This window comes from Seriola dumerili, unplaced genomic scaffold (genome assembly GCF_002260705.1).
Source record: "Seriola dumerili isolate Sdu_G_001 unplaced genomic scaffold, Sdu_1.0 BDQW01000088.1, whole genome shotgun sequence".
Taxonomy (NCBI): Eukaryota; Metazoa; Chordata; class Actinopteri; order Carangiformes; family Carangidae; genus Seriola; species Seriola dumerili.
Window position 1 is genome coordinate 11,828,379 of NW_019174343.1, and position 18,154 is coordinate 11,846,532.

An 18,154-nucleotide genomic window follows, 5' to 3' on the forward strand; every position below is an offset into this window, starting at 1 on the left:
TGCATTGCAGTTATTTTCTATTTTTTAAAAGAAAAAAAAAGCAGCCATATAGGTCACCACAGCCTTTCACAGCTCACACTGAACAGAAATTGAATGCATGATATTACTAGAGGTCAGGTTATCACTGTCATCTCATGTCACCGATTACAACTATTGTTGTGAACATATTTGTGGTTAGACTGTATACTATTCACTTTGATATCATGCTTTTTCATGCACTTAGATCATCAAGCGTTGAGACCTGAAAATGTCATGTCCAGGTGTGTGTCAGCAGCCACATATCCATTGAAAGTGATGAACAGTGGGTGGGATTGTGGGATTTGTGTATTTTTCCGTCCTTGACTTCATGAGCACTTGTATAGCCTTGGGTGTGGCACCACCACCCATAATTCACGTTCAGACCTGTTCCTGTAGGACAGAAGAGGCCTCTTAAGTAAGCATTTACTGTAAGAGAAAAATACCCTGTTCCTCACTAAATCACATATGTTTCGTCAGTACCCTCACACATCCAGTTTTTGCATGAGTTGCTCCTTGATAGAATTCGTGGCCTTTTTGATTTAGATTATATGTTGGATTAGTTTGTTTTGTATGTGCTTTGTGCGACTTTTAAATACATGCAATTAGTGTTTAAAGGTGTTGGGAATATGACATTTCCTGAAGGAATGCATTACCTTCAATTAATGTAATTTAAGAGAAACTCCTGAAACAGTGACCTTGCACCATGGCAGGCCAGGACTTGTCAGGTGTTCCAGAGAAAAGGTTGACTGAGTGGAAGATTACTTCACATAATGCAAGTTTTCTTTGCTGGACACTGTTAAAACACAAACTTGTTTTTCTGTGTATGCGTGTGTTGACATAGTGGAATAACTAAATAGCAAATCTCTCGAGGCTGATTGCATATGTTTTCTCATTGGCTCCCATTGCATCCATAATATTTCTTTAAATAGCCTATTTTTCTCCAAATGTGAGGTGTTATTGTAAATGTTCAAAGTAAATGTTGAAAATAATGAAATACTAAGTTTTTCACTCAAGTGCAACTAAATGAAATGTATAGAGAAATTTACAATCCAACACTTGCAAAATGCAACATAATACTGTGTAAATTACTGTTTGAAGAAGATTTATTGTTGAGCAAACAGGTGTTGCCAAAAGCAGCACACCAAAAAAAAAAAAAAAAAAGGTTTTGTCTAAATAGAAATCATGAAGACTATTGTGAGTCATTTATATTTTATTGTTTTGGTACAGCAGGTTTAGCACACAGTGTTTTGTGTGTTGATGGTTGGTGTATTTTTCCAAAACTTGTTCATATTAAAAGAGATCAAATCCTAAGTTACAGGTTTCACAGTGCTTTGCATTGGTCCAAGGACCAGAAGGAACAGCAGAGGAAAACACACACAACAGTGCCACCTGCTGGCTAAACAAGTGTGGTGCAGATATCACTGAACCCCCGGCAGCGACTCAGACTACAGTTGACAGTAAAGAACTAATTAACTTTCAGAAGCCTGAACAAGGACTCATCCATTAGCACCTCTTCATTGAGGCTATCTGACTGAAAGTGTTTTACAGTAAACACACACCCAATATTTGGGGAAGGCACTTTGTGAATGAACCATTAAAGAACTGGATGATAAAGCAGAGTGAGTGTGTTCTAAGGGCAAAAATCATGAATCTGAAAACATCACTCCTCAGCCACAGCTTCAGCCCTCACCTGCTCCTGCTCCTGCTCCTGCTCCTGCTCCTTCTTCTCCTCAGCAGCCGGCGCCTCGATTGCTACCTGCTCCTCCTCCTTCTTCTCCTCCTTCTTCTCCTCCTCTTTCTCCTCCTTCTTCTCCTCAGCCTTGACCACCACAGTTTCTGTCTTGGTGACCGTGGTGCTCTTCACTGCTGCTCCTTCAACGGCAGTGACGGAACTGCTGCCCGCTTTGAGTCCACCAAAGGAGCAGCTGACGTAGGACGGGGTGCGGGAGCTCTCTAGGCCGTAGGCGTTGTAGTTCACAGCTGCACATTCACAAGTAAAAGGTAATGATGAACATGGACATAGTGGGAAGGTGGCAAGAGAGATGACATTATATGCACTATATGTATTTTATATTGATCTGAATATCTTTTCTGCAAAGTTTTTCTTGTCAGCCTATGTCAGGAACAGGAGTTGAACGGCCCATTGAGACATTACATGTAAATTAGGTCTATCCAAAGAAAAAACTGAAAAAACCTTTTCTCCATTTACTTGATGCACTGCCACCGACTATGTTGTAACACTGCAAATCCAGAGCTCACAACTTCAAATGTGTTCTCTTTTAATGCTTTCTGGACCTTGTAAAGCACTTCTCTTTACTTTTCATGCAACCATCACATAGAAAACATGGTTCACAGAATATTTAAATCAAGTGCAGACGATGGGAGCAAATTTCGCCTGAGAGTCTTCTGCTAACAATTTTCTCAGTCTTGTTCCTAATGCAGAGTAAATTGTTCCTGTTCTGTGGGCTCATTCGCTGTTCGAGAACGTGGAGAGATACAAAACTTTAGACTCTTTAACCAGTAAGACGCAACATATAAAGTGACATAACAGGTAGGTTACCTGGGAAAGAGACATAAGGAGATCAATTTGTCACATAAAGTATTTTATTGAAAGTATCTAAGGTGATTATTATTTATTTATTTATTTATTTATTTATTTATTCCTGTTTCCTGGCTTGTTTTTCATGGGTTTATACTGTAATGTGGCAAAAATCAACAACAGTGAAACACTTTAAATATTTGCACCAATATAGGACATGAACTTACAAGTCTGCTTGGATACACTGGTCTTGATTCCAGTTGCTAACCTGTAGAGACAAATGGAAAAAGACAAGAACAAGCAAAACACCATGAGATGTACAGAGTAGTGTTGCTGTAAAGGATGCAGTTCTCATTACTCGCTCTCACAGGAACATCTTACCTGGTCTCCTCTCCCTCCAGCAGCTTCCTGTAGGTGGCGATCTCAATGTCCAGGGCCAGCTTCACATTCATCAGTTCCTGGTATTGGCGGACCTGCAGGGCCATGTCCTGCTTGGCTCTCTGGAGAGCTCCCTCCAGGTCTTTGATGCGAAGTTTTGCATCCCTCACTGCCAGCTCGCCACGCTCCTCAGCCTCTGCGATCTGAGTTTCCAAACTGTTTCGCTAAGAGTGGAGTGGGGAAAAAGTGAAGTGAGCTATGCTGCAAACTCTTGATACTGTAGTCTTTGTTCAGATAGGTACATCTAACTAGACAGTTATCTACACTATTACAGTAAATACAGGAATAAAAAATGTTGTCAAATCAAAATCTGATTACAGTAAAATATGTCTAAATAAACGAAAGTGAAATCTGTAATCCTCACCTGTGCTTTAACTATGTCAATTTCAGACTGGAGCCTCATTATCCTGCGGTTCATGTCAGCAATCTCCGCTTTGGTTGACTTCAGGTCGTCACCATATCTGCCTGCTGACTGCTGCATCTCTTCATACTGATAAAGACAGAGACAAGTCAGACTGACACATCAAAATGCAGCATGACAACCTGGGTATTTTTAGTTGTCTTGAAAGTCTGGTGTCATTCCAGGTGTTGCTGATGTTTGTTTTTAGCCTCACTTTTGGCAAGGTGAGATATCGATTACAACATACAGTGATGTGCAATCACCAGATGGACTGTGTTTAGTTTCTGCAGCAACGTGTGTCCACTTGAGATGTTTGAGAAAATGACAGTTGAAGTAAAATAAGTTGAGGTGAGATGTGGCTAAAGGGCAAAAACAAGAAAAGACAGGAGAAGAGAAGTCGTCCTACACCATCTGCCACAGCTGGTTTACATGTGTGATAACAAGAAGTCAGCTGCAGGGACTGTCCTCACAGACTCACAGGCTCTGTCTCAAATAGCACAAAGAGCGGCCTCACCTTGGTCTGGTACCATGACTCAGCCTCTGCTCTGCTGCGGTTGGCGATATCTTCATACTGGGCACGCACTTCAGCGACGATGGCGTCCATGTCAAGGTTACGGCTGTTGTCCATCTCCACCACAACAGATGTGTCCTTGATCTGGGCCTGGAGCTCACAGATTTCCTACACAGGGAAACACATCAGCATGGACAGAGGATGAACAGACATGGAAACACATAATTTTGAGGTTATGCCTTTTTTTTAATACCATATAGTTAAATCAACTGAAAAATGAAGTTAGAAGGTTATTACAGCATCATAGATCTGCCTCAAGAACTCAATCTCATCAGAGAGTCCGTCCAGTTTGGCTTCCAGCTCCACTTTGACCATGTATGCTGCATCTGTGTCCTGCAAGGCAAAAGACAGCACTGAGAGAAAATCATTGTTGCATATAGGCCTGACCCTGAGGCACAAATGGTCATTGTGTGGGCTCATTGTGCTCAAAGGTTAATTATAGTTTCAAGATCCTGAGTATGTCTGAAAACAGACCTTCTTTATGAGGACAAAGTTGTTCTCAAACTCATTGCGCTTGTTGATTTCATCCTCATACCTGGAAAATAGAAAAATTTCAGTTTAATCTTAATCATCAAAATTGTCTTTTGAACTCCAGCTGACCCATATGCTGTATATCATTGCAAATATCAAGCCCACATTGGCTTAGAATATAATTCTTGGTAAAAACAGATAAAGAATATACCTTATATACTGTATATATGAGGTAATTATTTGAATGTATGTGGCGTTTTCACTAACTTTAATATCCAAACTAAATAATGGATTAGAGTCAGATTGATATTCGTTTATTATTGCAGATATATCAGTATTGATGTGTGTATGTTGGCCATTAAGTAACGGGAGATTGCAGTACAGAAATGCCAAACTAGGGTTGACATCATTTAGAAACAGTGTCATAGTTTGTCCACCAGAGTGCACTGACAAGTTAGTTTTTACACCGGAAAACATCCTACTCACCATACATCTTGGTCACACATTAAAACATTTTTTTTTTTCAATATTAATCAGATTAGTATCAATTCTGTTTTTATGTAAAAACAACAAAAAAAAGAGAGATAAGAAAGTCTACAGGTTGATATATCAAATGTTTAATTGCCAAAATGTATAGCAGTGTGTCTAAATATAAATCTAGTGTCAGTCTGGCCATAGGCAGGCTTTTTCCACACATACAATCCTCACTATAAGTTATTACAAAAATTATGTCCAGACAACACATGTACAACATGTTTTGGAAAAATTAAGCCTCTGGCAGGAACTTCAGGTTCAGGGTAAAAACTTACTTGGTTTTGAAGTCCTCAACCAGGCCCGTCATGTGATGCAGGTCAGATTCCAGTTTGACTTTTTCATGGCCCAGGTTGTCGAGCTGTTTACGCAGGTTGGCAATGTAGGCTTCAAACATGGCATCGATGTTGGAGCGAGAAGTGGTCTGTTCCTGCAGAAGCTTCCACTTGGTCTCGAGCATTTTGTTCTGCTGTTCAAGGAAACGAACCTGCAGAGAGAAAAGTCAATGATCAGTACACAAAGAGGTGAATACATAGCTCTGCTTCATCTGCTTCATTTAGAGATGGCTGTGTGAGTGTATGAGTATATAGATATCACCAGTCTGACGGATAAAAGACTGGATGCATGATACACATTTTCACATGGTGAAACAAAAAACGTAACTGTGTATTGTGGGTAGGGGGAGGTGGTTGAGTCATATGTGTGGTTGATAGAGTAAGAATGCATGTGAAGAGAGGGTGGGAGTGACTCAAAAAGCATGAATGGCTTCACTCTGTTTGCTGATGGACACGGACAAAGAAACACATGAACATCAACCAAAAGAAAAATGACTGAACTGAACGTCTCCCACCTACAGCAACCTCTAAATGTCACATCAGTTACTGGTCACTCAGTTCGTAACCCATAGTGCCACGTTTCAACACAGAGCGGCACTGTTTCCCAATTGTGGCACAGTTCGCCCCTTTACAACTTTTCTATTCAGCACCCTGATGACCCTGGGTGGGGTCCTGCTACCACTCTGCAAACATGACGAGAGACACACAGCTCCGCGTGCGCGTGTGTGTCTGTGTGCATGCCATGTCACAATGCCATGTAGAGGAGGGGTAGAGTGTTTTGTTTTGCAATTTGATGAATTAGCCTCAGCGTGATTGATTAACAGGTTAACTTCTACCCTACATTTCTGCCGGGTGCCTCTTTAAACAACAGAGCACATTTATGAGATACAATGACAGATAACTAAAGAATCTGATCAATCTCGGGTAGAGAACAGTGCAAGCTTCTGTCTGATGATTGATAAGAGAGCTGTTTCTGACATTTTTCTGATGTTTAATAGTGGCTGGATAACAAATGCTATTTTTTTTCTACTGTAGTGATGTACTCCACAGAGCTTTTACTTTAACGAGCTTGTCTCATCAGACTTTTCCCCTGCCACTCCCTCTCTTTTTTTTTTCTATAAGTCTTTGCAGGCTGTGAATTTTCAGGCAATGAAGTTTGAAAATAACACAATACATAACATTTTGCAAAGCCTGAACGTAAGAATGGATTCATAACATGAATACCAGAGTGCATGGATACGCCTGTCACTTTGTCTACTTTCATCAAAACGCAGGATATTGCTCACACAGGGATGTTACCCCCTTCATCTCAGCCTTGTATGTGCTCTGTATCCAGGTTGATCCTCTTATCTGAGATCAAGACGCTCAACATTTGAGGAACCTAAGCCATGACTCATAACAGTCAGTAACCTCCACAGAATCACCGCGCCTGGCTTTTAGCAGACTGCTTATTGTTATATACATAGCTTTTACAGGCAGTTTCTTGATGATCTCCATTATGAAATCAGACCTCTTTCACCTTGAGCTATTTTGGCTTGCAGTGCACTAATTTCCTCTGAGGTTCCTGAGTGATTTTATACTTTGTGTGGACGTTATTACTTTTATCCCACCAGTCATGGATGATAACAGAATATAGGAAACTAAGCAACATGCAGAATGTGCTGTTTATTGTTATTTTTGTGATTGCAGTCGTCCCCATCCTGCCTTTATGCCATGAAAGAAACAATTTCCCTCTGGTACAATGATGTTTATCTTTGATATTTCAAGACAATGTCCACTTGACTGACCTTATCAATGAAGGAAGCAAAGCGGTTGTTCAGGGTCTTTATCTGCTCCTTCTCCTGGGTGCGGATCGCCTGGATGGTGGGGTCAATCTCCAGGTTCAGGGGGGCCAGCAGGCTCTTGTTCACAGTCACCGCAGTGATGGGGGCCACCATTTCATTGGCCATGCCGCCTCCCACACCTCCACCGTAGCCCACATAGCCAAACTCTACTCCACCTCCTCTTTGTGCAGACCCCCCAGCAACGTACCCACCGACCACCTTAAACCCCCCAGCACCCACGGCAGCACCACTGCTGCCCACTCCCCCATAGGAGCTGCGGACAGCGTAGCTCTGCCTGGCACTACCCACACCATGGCCTCCATAGCCGGAGAAGGAGCGGCTGCTGAAGCCCTGGGTCGGGCCCCTGGAGGAGGATGACAGGGTGGAGTAGGTGGTGGTCTTCACGGCTCTGACAGACATGGTCACAGAGGGAGTCTGTAGCACTGAGATGGTGTGACAGGAGAGACTCTGCTGAGGGAAGGAGAGTCAGGCAGATAGGACCCTCCCTGGTCCTCAGTGCTATTTATCAGAGCAGGGGAGGGACCGTGCTGAGGTGCGATTGGCTGGTGTCCTCAGCAGGGGAGTGAAGGTTGAGGGGGGAGAGGAGGAGAGGGGAAGAGCTGAGGGAATGTTAGGGAAGAAAATCGCATCATGTTACACATTTACAGCACAGTGTTGGAGGGAGAACAAGAATTGCATAATAGTCAGTGTGCCAGTTTCTATAAAACTACTGCAGAAACACTGGAAAACTCTCCAGAGTTTTGTTCACTTTAACACGTTTGTAAAATGTCATTTTCCATGCTTGAAACATTACATTGCTTTCCATCATAATGACATATGCTCCCAGGCTATTTTGCATCCATAAAAATATACTGCTCTTCAAACAGTGTCTACATTGAAGTATCCTGTGTACACACAGCACCAGTGTATAAAGTCAAACCTTAGATATAATGAACAAGCACATCATTTTAGGACCTTCTCTTCTCCTTTACAAGTTCTCATGGACGTGACATATTGCAAAGTAAATTGTGGTTTCCCAGTGTGATGGGCTTTACGTGTTTGTGGGCAGCCACTGTATGTCTCATAATTGTGGGAGAACCAATTTTACCCACTCGATATGATCCACTGACAAGTGTTTCTAGATATGCTGCAGAAAATCCTCATATCAAACAAATAATAACAAAAGTTATAGAAAAAGCAAAAAAAAAAGTTCATTAGACTTTTACAGGTGGTTTCGTCTAAAACTTCAAAGTAAAAGCATGCACTTAGTAAAGTCAGTCTATTGCACAATTATAAGGTGCACTTTGCTGGATGTTGCCATTATCAGCTATGATCAGTGGACCAATGCACACACACACACACACACACACACACACACAGGAATTATTGATGAACATTCCTTCCATATCAGCCAAGTGAAGAGCAAACAGAGTATGTCTCTATTTTACTCTGGACTCCACCTTAGTTTTAAAAAGCTTTTCCATACCCATAAAAGTAGTGTAGTGATAAATAACTCATAAAAACACAACATAAAAGTACTTAGACTGCAATAGATAGATAGATAGATAGATAGATAGATAGATAGATAGATAGATAGATAGATAGATAGATAGATAGATAGATAGATAGATAGATAGATAGATAGTTTTGTGGCAATTTTATTTCAAACGTGTACCTCAACAATCATCTCAAGATGCGCAAATCATGATTTATTTGTCGCTGGGCAGATTTATGACTCATGATCTTTTCTGAGCGGTTAAGACTGCTGTCTAATTTGTACCAGAATAACCCCCCTTACTCCCTCTACCAGCATTTTCACCACACCCCTATTCTTTTGTTTTCCAGGTTTTATATGTTTCTGAAAAAAAACAGCCATTTACCAGCTAATGAAAAGAACCAAATCCCAAGGTACTCTACTGTGTGGAAACTAAATGTGATTAGACAGAGAGGGTGTGTGTGTGTGTGTGTGTGTGTTATGGAAAGTACATGTTAACAACCTGAGAGGGACTTTCAGGTTTTGCACCAATCAAAAAAAAAAATGCATGTTTTGCTTGGCTTGCCTCAAACAGTGACGTGACTCTTCACAATGGGGCTGCTATGCTAAACTTGGAGGCAACCATATAAGTACAAGTCTGCCAGTTTTTGTTGTTTCATTAACTCAACCTCTCTGACAAATATATCATCATAACTGACGAACAGAGCTGCATTTATTTCATGTCTTCATGGCTTCATCATGATTAAGACTGATCTTCTCTGTTCTCCCCATGAAATAATTCCTCATTCTTTGTGCATGAGGACTGTAAGAGGGTAATTGAAAGAGCTAACCCCCTGACCTGCAGTCTCTTAAGAGGCCAGTGATGTTTTGCTTTGTATGAAGCTGCTATATGACACATCGAGTCAGGAATGTGCTAACAGAGACACATACATGCTACAAGTCGGAGAGGAGGGGCGGAGGGAAGATGAGCTAGTGGGGGATATGAGAAGATAATTAGCAAAGATAAGAAACAAACCTATTTCACAACCACTGACAAACTGACTGAGATGTTCGGAGAGGACAGGGTGGGATATATGATGGTGTACAGCAATTTAAAGCAGAGTGAAGAAAGATAAAAATAAAAGTCCAGTGAAGGCTGTAATAAAGATGATTTTATCATTATCATCATTCATCGTTCATGCATCTTCATGTTTATGATATGGCTATAGTTAACGTGACGCCTGCAGTGCTTTATGAACTATATAACAATACAAAATTAAACTCAAGTCAAAGGCTAAAACTGAGAAAAAGCAGAAAGGCAGCAAAACACTGAAGGTATAAAAACCTGTCTGTAAGCAAAGCATATATTTTAATAAATGATTGTTTGGTGTCAGTGTTGGTCTTGAGGCTGCACTCACCAAGCCTTAAATCACAAACCTCAGTTATAAAACTCACTACCTGCTGCGCTCAGTGATGCATGTTCAAACAACCTCCGCAACAGACATGAATGAAATCTACACCAAGGCATGGAGCATAGAGTGAAACATATACGTAGATGTAATCAAAGTGCAGATATACTCAATGCAGATATGCAGATACACTCAAAGTAAAAAAAAAGTGAAAGGCGTGGCTATGAAACATGTGGTTGTGAGCAGACTGTGTCAGGCTTCTTCTCACAGCATGGGAGGTTTGTTTGCTTTGAGACTCACGCCCTCTAGTGACTGGAAGCTGGATGTGGACGTTTTCAGCCCAGGAGACTGCACTGGAGGAGGAGGGGTGGCAATGATGTGGTCATCCAGTAAATTCACTGCGCCTCATTGGCCATCAGAAATCTACTTCATGAAACTTGAACCATACTGGAGGGTTGGTTTAGCCTCACAAGGTCACCACTTGGATCAAAACTGAAATATCTCAAAAGCTGCTGGATGGATTGTTATAAAATTTCGTGCAGACATCTGTGGTCCACATGGGAATAGGATTTACATGCAATTTGCCACAGATATCCAAGGATAAATTCTAATGAATTTGGTGATCCCTGAACTTTTCATCTAAGCTAGGTACTCCTGTTCTCAGCTAAAATTCCTTTTCATTTGACTTTTCCTCAGACATATGCTCATATTCTAAAATTATTCAGTTCTAAAAAAAGATCAATTTGAAATTTACCATATAGGGATATTTTAACAGTCTACAGTGTACTGAATTTTCTCTTTTACCAGTTTTACTTCCTTGAATGAAATAAATCATTTGTCTCCACATGAGAGTACAGGTGACTCTCCAGTGTACCAGTTCTACTTCTGCTCCTTTTATGTCTTCCTGTGAAATGTCTTTGTGCTAGAAATGGACATGACATCGCACAGAGAAAACGTCTAGTAGTCGACACATTTCGCTAACCTCTGATGCGTGACCCCTGCACTACACGCAAACTGTCCTGGCCATAAAACTGAAATATAGAGTCACATAAAATAAATATATATAAATATATAAAATAAACAAACTGCCTCTTTAGGCAACTTTCAAAGATCTTGGGTGAGTCAATGAGGGTGTGATCAAGACAGGAAGGGAGGATGTACGGAAATTAGTGTGTATGGGTGCATCACACTCACATGCACATCCACATTCCTTCCTGTGTCTGTCAGGGTGCGCACAGTCATGTGCATGAATATGAATATGCATCTATGCAAATATATATTTCTGACTTTGTATAAAGGTGTGTGAGAGCACTCGTTCCACACTGAAGCAGGACAAGAGAAAAACCAAAAAGAACAAGGGAGGGAAGTGAGGTTCATTCAAGGCCGTGGCAGGCAGGGAGCAGAAATAATCTGACAGCTGTCCAAGATTTGTGAAGCACATAAACTCCTGTAGTAGTTTCCAGATTTCTGCTGTGTGTTACTATGACTCACAGACTCCAGCTCCTGCCCTTCTTTTCTCCTGTCTTATCTGGGGAAGAGGTGTGCAATTCAGATCCAGATGAGTTTTCATTCATAAAACAAAGTCTTTGTGTGCACACATAATGAAAGCAGGAATTAAAAAAAATTAAAAGGCAGGTATGTGTGTCATGAATTTGCATTATTGGTTAAGTAAAGTTCCTGTTTCTATGGCAGGCGAGGCAACATGTTGCCAACACACATTCAAACAAACAAGGCAATAGAGAAACAGTCATGAGATACGACTCAGGCTGATTTAATTCGCTGTTCCTCTTTATATCTGCCTGTCCTCGTCACAGGTCAGACCTATTGGTGTGTCCTGTGCTTTTTAATCTCTTTTTGCTGCCTTCTATATGCTGCTTTTCATTCTTATTGAGTATTACTAAAAGAGATCTGCAAAGAAAATGCACAGTGAGGGGCTGGTGTGAAGTGTGAGAAACAGTGAAACTTGATCAACCATGGCGGTGAGGTAAGCTCAGGAAAGAAAAGAACTAGATTGTATGCGAGCTCAGGAGGGTGTTGGAGACTTTGCCATTTTGCCCCGGGGGGTGGTTCATTTTGCGCTCAGCGTGAAAATCCTCTCTGACCACAACTTCAGCCTCAGTTAAAACTTTCCAGAGTCTTACCAGAACCAATCATACTGGTGCTGCTGCGGAAAATGATGCAGTTTTCTTTCTCACTTGTCCATCCTCAAAGTACAGTTGGTCACTTAACATACAGAAAACACGTTTTCAGGAGAAGTTCAAGTAATTAATCTTGATTGTGCTGTGGTGGTTCACAAAGGATCCATGAAAAAAAAAGAAAGCAAAACTTTTCATGGTGACATATTAAACGTAGTTCTCATGATTGGTATCACAGTTAAGGCTTCAAAGACAATTGTTCGAAATCCTCAATAGAATAGTTGTGTTCAGATATGACTGGGGGTGAATGAGGGCAGCTTGTCTTTCCTTTTGATTGTATTCTGGGTTGGTATCAACTAACAAGCTAACCCTTTGGGTATATTTGAAGCTTGGTTTCCTTTTAAACCTGGCAGGTTTCATTGTTTGTATTGTCCACCCTGCTGACTGTGCTGAAATTTGATTACATGTCCTTTGATAAACAACTCAATGTTTATGATGAAGATATTATTATTGCTAGATAATTCCGCACTTTAAGAGTATAAATCAGTGAAAAGTGGCTCCCCTCCCCCTCTGTTTTAGCTACAACTACAACCATCTGTACTGTAGCTGCTGTATCAGTTTAGTCCAGATAGGAAGGTAGGAAAAATCTGCTTGTTTTGGAGCCTGTCTGACCACAAACTTAGAAGCTATGCAGCAAATGGTAGACATTACGCCTTTTATGGGCAAACCAAAAGAATTCGGTTGCATGCTTACAAAGTAAACCTCATTTTGCAAAGAATATTCTACCCCTTTAACTTTTTGATTTAATCCTTTTCCAGCGTTCCTCTTTGTTGAAGCGTGTACTTAATGTTGGACAACATGTCTGCAACTGCTTTCTTTCATTTGTTGTGAACTGTGGTTTATGTGATCTCTATAGTTCACTAAATTAAACTGATCAGCTCTGGTTGCTCAAATGTGAATGTTTTAAGTGTTTTCACGACAGAAAAACAACACATACATTTCCATGGAGACAGAAAATACACTGTACGTTAGAAAAGGGGAAGATGTGGGAGCACATTAGAGCATGAGAGAGCAGGGAGGGGGAGCAGGAAAGAAAGACTGGGGCGATGTTGAAGTGGGCAGGGTCTGAGAGACCAGCTGTGATTGAGAGAGAAGCAGGAGTATAAAGTTCCCCACTTCCCGCTGCCAGCGTTACTTTCTAAGCCGGCCAGCAGTGAGCTTCCACATCCCATTTTTCACTTCATTCTCTGTTGAGTCTAAACTATCTCCAAAATGAGCTACAGAAGATCCATGCAGCAGATGCCTTCTACCCACATCTCCATGACCCGCTCTACACCCCAGTTTGGTGCTGCCAGCATTTATGCTGGTGCTGGTGGACATGGTGCTCGCATCTCCTCTGTCTCCTCATCTTCCCTGCGCTCTGGTGCCCCAATGGCCTCTTCTTCATCTTCCTTCAAGGTGAGCAGTGGAATGGGTGGAGGTATGGGAGCAGGTTTTGGTGGTGGTGGTGCATCCATGGCAGCTGGTGCCGGTGCTGGGATCCTGGGCAATGAGAAGGGCGCCATGCAGAACCTCAACGATCGCCTTGCCAACTACCTGGATACAGTGAGGAACCTGGAAAAGGCCAACAGTGAGCTGGAGATGAAGATCAGGGATGCGCTGGAGAAGGGTGGGCCCGAACTGAGAGACTACAGCAAGTATGAACCCATCATTGACGACCTACGCAGAAAGGTGAGCATGAAAATACATAATGACCATTAAAATGAACAAGTGGAAGTTAAGTATGAAGCATAAGTATATAAATGTTATCTAAAAGTAGGAAGTTGTAGGTGTTGGTTGAAGTCTTTGATACAGCTTGGTGAGGCACAGTTAGAAAAGTGAGAGTTTAAATGCTTTAAAAAGCCTTGATGGAGACCAATACGAAAGTCAATGAGAGCATGTAATAGCACTCATCATCACAGACAATGTTTTAAATGTACACCTACTTGTGGCAATAAATTGTATCAGTGTTGAAAATTAATTGTGAGAAAGTTCTCACTGAGACCAGCAGTATTTCTTTTGTAAGTTATCAAATTTCTTGCAAGAGAATGAAGGGTGTGGTCGCTACGCTCTAACCCCCCCCCCCCCCCCGACACNAAGTATGAAGCATAAGTATATAAATGTTATCTAAAAGTAGGAAGTTGTAGGTGTTGGTTGAAGTCTTTGATACAGCTTGGTGAGGCACAGTTAGAAAAGTGAGAGTTTAAATGCTTTAAAAAGCCTTGATGGAGACCAATACGAAAGTCAATGAGAGCATGTAATAGCACTCATCATCACAGACAATGTTTTAAATGTACACCTCACCACCACGAGGGTATCATCAAGCTCTCAAACAGCCTCCACCAGACAAAAGCATTTTTCCAAATGCTCCTACTTGTAAATGGAGATTCTATAAGTCTGCTCTGGTGTAGGAGGGCCTCAATGTGAAACAGATGTGTGGTAATGACACACACACAAATAATCTCGGACTGCCAGCTGGAAGTGTGTGTGTGTGTGTGTGTGTGTGTGTGTGTGTGTGTGTGTGTGTGTGTGTGTGTGTGTGTGCGCGTGTGTGTGTGTGAGTGCACTGGTTGTATAACAATCAGCTCCAGTCAAGCGGAGTCAAATGTCACATTCTTCTCCAGACTCCCCTTCTTCAGAGCCACATAATAACGAGCTGATGGTGGCCCTTTGTTTTATTCAACACATAAAGGGACGTGTATTTCCCCTTTCCTTTGAGACAGGACACCATGGGCACATAAAAAACTATAAACTGGCAAACACACTCATGCACAAAGAATTTTGCTATCGCTGCACACATGAACACATACAGTTACATACACAAAGAGAATGACAGACAGACGGAGACAGTGCAGCTGCGTGAAAACTGGAGAGAAGAAAAACTCTCTGTATAACTTATTCAAACAGGAAACCCATTTTTCCAACAATGCTAAAACAAACCAGATTCTGTGTTGGCACTGGAACATCGTCCCTTCCTGTTCTTCAGTTTGTGGTTCCTCTTTTCTTCACTGACTGTTACTGTGGATTCAACCTTGTTGTGGCCCTCGTGTGCAATTTGGATCTGGAGTTGATATTGTTACATAACGGAAATAGTGATTCAAATCATATGTTTAAATCTGTAGTTGTGTGAAACACTGCTATCTCATAACACATAATGACTTGAGCAGAAAACAAAGTTATGCACTGAATGAAGAGGCTTCTGGTTTACCAGTGATGCTCTTTCTAACAACTTAATTTAGGCCAGAACAGAACAAAGAACTCTTTTTTTTCTTGACACACACTGATCACAAATTCTTTTTTTCTGCCCAGATCTTTGATAAGATTGCAGAGAATGCTCGTTTTGTGCTCCAGATCGACAATGCCCGTCTTGCTGCTGACGACTTCAAAGTGAAGTAGGTTGCTTTATTTTTAATTTCAGTGTAAATTATGTTGCATTATGAATGAGAAACATCTCAGCTCTGCTCTGGTGTCAGAGGGTCTAAACTTTGTAAGCAGAAGTCCATACAGAGATTGTACAGTTGATGTGGTCTAATATCTATATTATCTGATACAGTATGATTTCTGCAGTAGTGGGGTTGTTTCTGCAGGATTTCCTTGGGACCTCAGCGGTGCCATTTTGTAACTCTATACTACGCAGCGGCGTGTGCACATGAGCTGGTTACGTCTCTAATAGAGTTTGTATCTGCGCACAGGTTCGACAATGAGATCGCAATCCGCCAGTCTGTGGAGGCTGACATTGCTGGCCTGAAGAAAGTCATCGATGACACCAACATGAGCAGGATGAACATCGAGAGTGAGATCGAAGCTGTGAAGGAGGAGCTTGTCTTCCTGAAGAAGAACCATGAGAATGTGAGTTGACACTACACCTGCATACTATTACATTGTATCGTGGAGCTGCAGTGTGTAGAGTCTGACGTCTTTGAACATTTTTGTTCATTTCTCTCTGTCTGTCCTGTAGGAGGTGATGGAGCTGAGGAATCAGATCTCCCAGTCAGGCGTGCAAGTGGACGTGGACGCTCCCAAAGGTCAGGACCTGGCCCAGATCATGGAGGACGTGAGGTCTAACTATGAGAAGATGGCGGTGAAGAATGCAGAGGACCTCAAACGATGGCACGAAAATCAGGTAACGCAGCGCTAAAGGGGCAATCATGAAGAAATACGCTTGTGGATTATCTTGGTTTTTGATGAACTTCTTTTTTTCCCCCCATCTCTTCCTCAGATTTCAGATGTACAGGTGCAGGTATCCCAGAACACAGAAGCTCTCCAGGGGGCCCACATGGAGAAGAGTGACCTATCCAGACAGATCCAGACCCTGGAAATTGAACTTGCTTCACAACAGAGCTTAGTAAGCAGAATTTTACGAATGTGTTTTATATTCTATCTTTTCATTTGCATTTTATTCACAGAACACCCACTCAGACATCTTTTATCACTTCTTTTTGTAAAGCTGCAAATATTTTCCAAGTAAAGGTCGCAACGTTCCCATGTTCTCCCAAATTAGACTTGATTGCCCTAAAAAAAAAAAAAAACAAACTTCTCATTCCTTCTTGCCAATCCTTTATCAGAAAGCCTCCTTAGAGGACACACTACGCAACACAGAGCTACGAAACAACATGGAAACGGAGAAGTACAATGGCCTTATTATTCGACTTGAGGAGGAGCTGTCCAACTTGCGTGCAAACATCCAGCAACAGACCCAAGACTACGAGGCACTGCTCAACATGAAGATGAAACTGGAGGCAGAGATTGGCACTTACAAGACTCTGCTGGATGGTGGAGACTTCAAGTAAGAGTTATAAAGAGGTGGAGGAGAAAAAACAGGTCGGGGCAAAGTGATGATGGTGGTGGAGGTGAATACTTAAGTCACTTGTTTTCAGAGTTTGCATGGTCAAGTATGACTATAGTGAGGCAGTACTGCCAGTTGTTTCAGTGGTGACATGACTATTTCAACATGAATATTCTGAGAGTCAAAATGTTTCATTTGTGTTTTGTACAGGCTCCAGGACGCACTAGATGAGCTGGCCGCCACAAGCTAATTTGGAACAAAGGATCTGGGACCATACCAACAATGGAAGCAAAGTAACCCGCAACTATCAATTTTGGGGGGGAAAAAAATGTCCTGCTGGTCCAATCAACTGAAGCCATTTTTGAACCAAGACCACATACTGTGTAAACCATAAATGATTGAAGCACTTCTGAATAAAGGCATTCTTCCACACCACAGTGAAACTGGCAGGGCTTTTTCACAAGCAACCACTGCCTCACCTGCCAGAAAAATAAAAACGAATAAAAACCGCATGTTGACCCAAAGTCATGAGTCTTGTGCATTGTTGCATAATGTAAGAATGTGCTTCTTTTGTCTTGTGATAAGTTGTTGTCACCATTATTGCACTGCATGGCCCTCTCTGATTGAAAAGCAACGTTTAAAGGAGGCACATGATTCAGATGATGAGACAGATGATTTATTCATTTCTGTTGGCAGAGGAACCACATCTTTAAAAAAAGGAAAAAAAGAAACAACTGACAAATTACAAGTTCTTAATTTTGAAAAATAATTTAGTATTGTTGTTTGTTGTGTCCTCCAAGCATGTCATGGTATAGTATAGTCACATGTGAATCACTGACCCATCATGTGAGTCCTTGGGGCAACTGATGAGGAAAACATGTTTATGTTATGTAAGGCATACCAAATGACAAGTCTGATAAATGTTTTGGGGTTTAGATTCCTTTCTTCTCACTAAAAGACCGAAACCAATCTAATTATACAGATAATATATTGTATGAGTTATTAAGAGTGGCCCGTTAAATACATTCAGCTTTGAAAGTCTTACCGTTTTCTCTTAGGTAACTCCCTCAGTTTTCCTACTGTCCCACAGCATATGCCTGTTCAGAGCCTCTTTACTGTAGAGTGGTGAAATGGACACAGGGGGGCGCTAAAGTCGTTCCACAGCATCCACACTGAAGAGGCTGC

General features: G+C 41.5%; 2 protein-coding genes across 3 annotated transcripts; one reads left to right on the top strand and one right to left on the bottom strand.

The window, feature by feature from the left end:
* Positions 1-1,217: 1,217 nt before the first annotated feature.
* LOC111221508 (keratin, type II cytoskeletal 8-like) lies at positions 1,218-7,606 on the bottom strand. The gene is made up of 9 exons (XM_022744892.1): positions 7,091-7,606; positions 5,247-5,455; positions 4,441-4,501; positions 4,204-4,299; positions 3,910-4,074; positions 3,360-3,485; positions 2,939-3,159; positions 2,785-2,825; positions 1,218-1,998 (listed from the first exon to the last, which is right to left on the bottom strand). The coding sequence occupies exons 1-9, from the start codon at positions 7,544-7,546 to the stop codon at positions 1,679-1,681; spliced, it is 1,695 nt and encodes a 564-aa protein (XP_022600613.1). The 5' UTR covers positions 7,547-7,606; the 3' UTR covers positions 1,218-1,678.
* Positions 7,607-13,317: 5,711 nt separating this feature from the next.
* LOC111221983 (keratin, type I cytoskeletal 18-like) lies at positions 13,318-17,511 on the top strand. Of its 2 annotated transcripts, none has more exons than XR_002665108.1 (7): positions 13,318-13,875; positions 15,493-15,575; positions 15,876-16,032; positions 16,142-16,306; positions 16,403-16,528; positions 16,749-17,033; positions 17,180-17,511. XR_002665108.1 is itself a non-coding variant. In XM_022745601.1 (7 exons), the coding sequence occupies exons 1-7, from the start codon at positions 13,417-13,419 to the stop codon at positions 17,217-17,219; spliced, it is 1,251 nt and encodes a 416-aa protein (XP_022601322.1). In that variant the 5' UTR covers positions 13,319-13,416; the 3' UTR covers positions 17,220-17,511. The 2 variants fall into 2 exon arrangements, 1 of the variants encoding a protein (XP_022601322.1); XM_022745601.1 differs by having other exon boundaries at positions 13,319-13,875; positions 16,749-16,969.
* Positions 17,512-18,154: the final 643 nt, after the last annotated feature.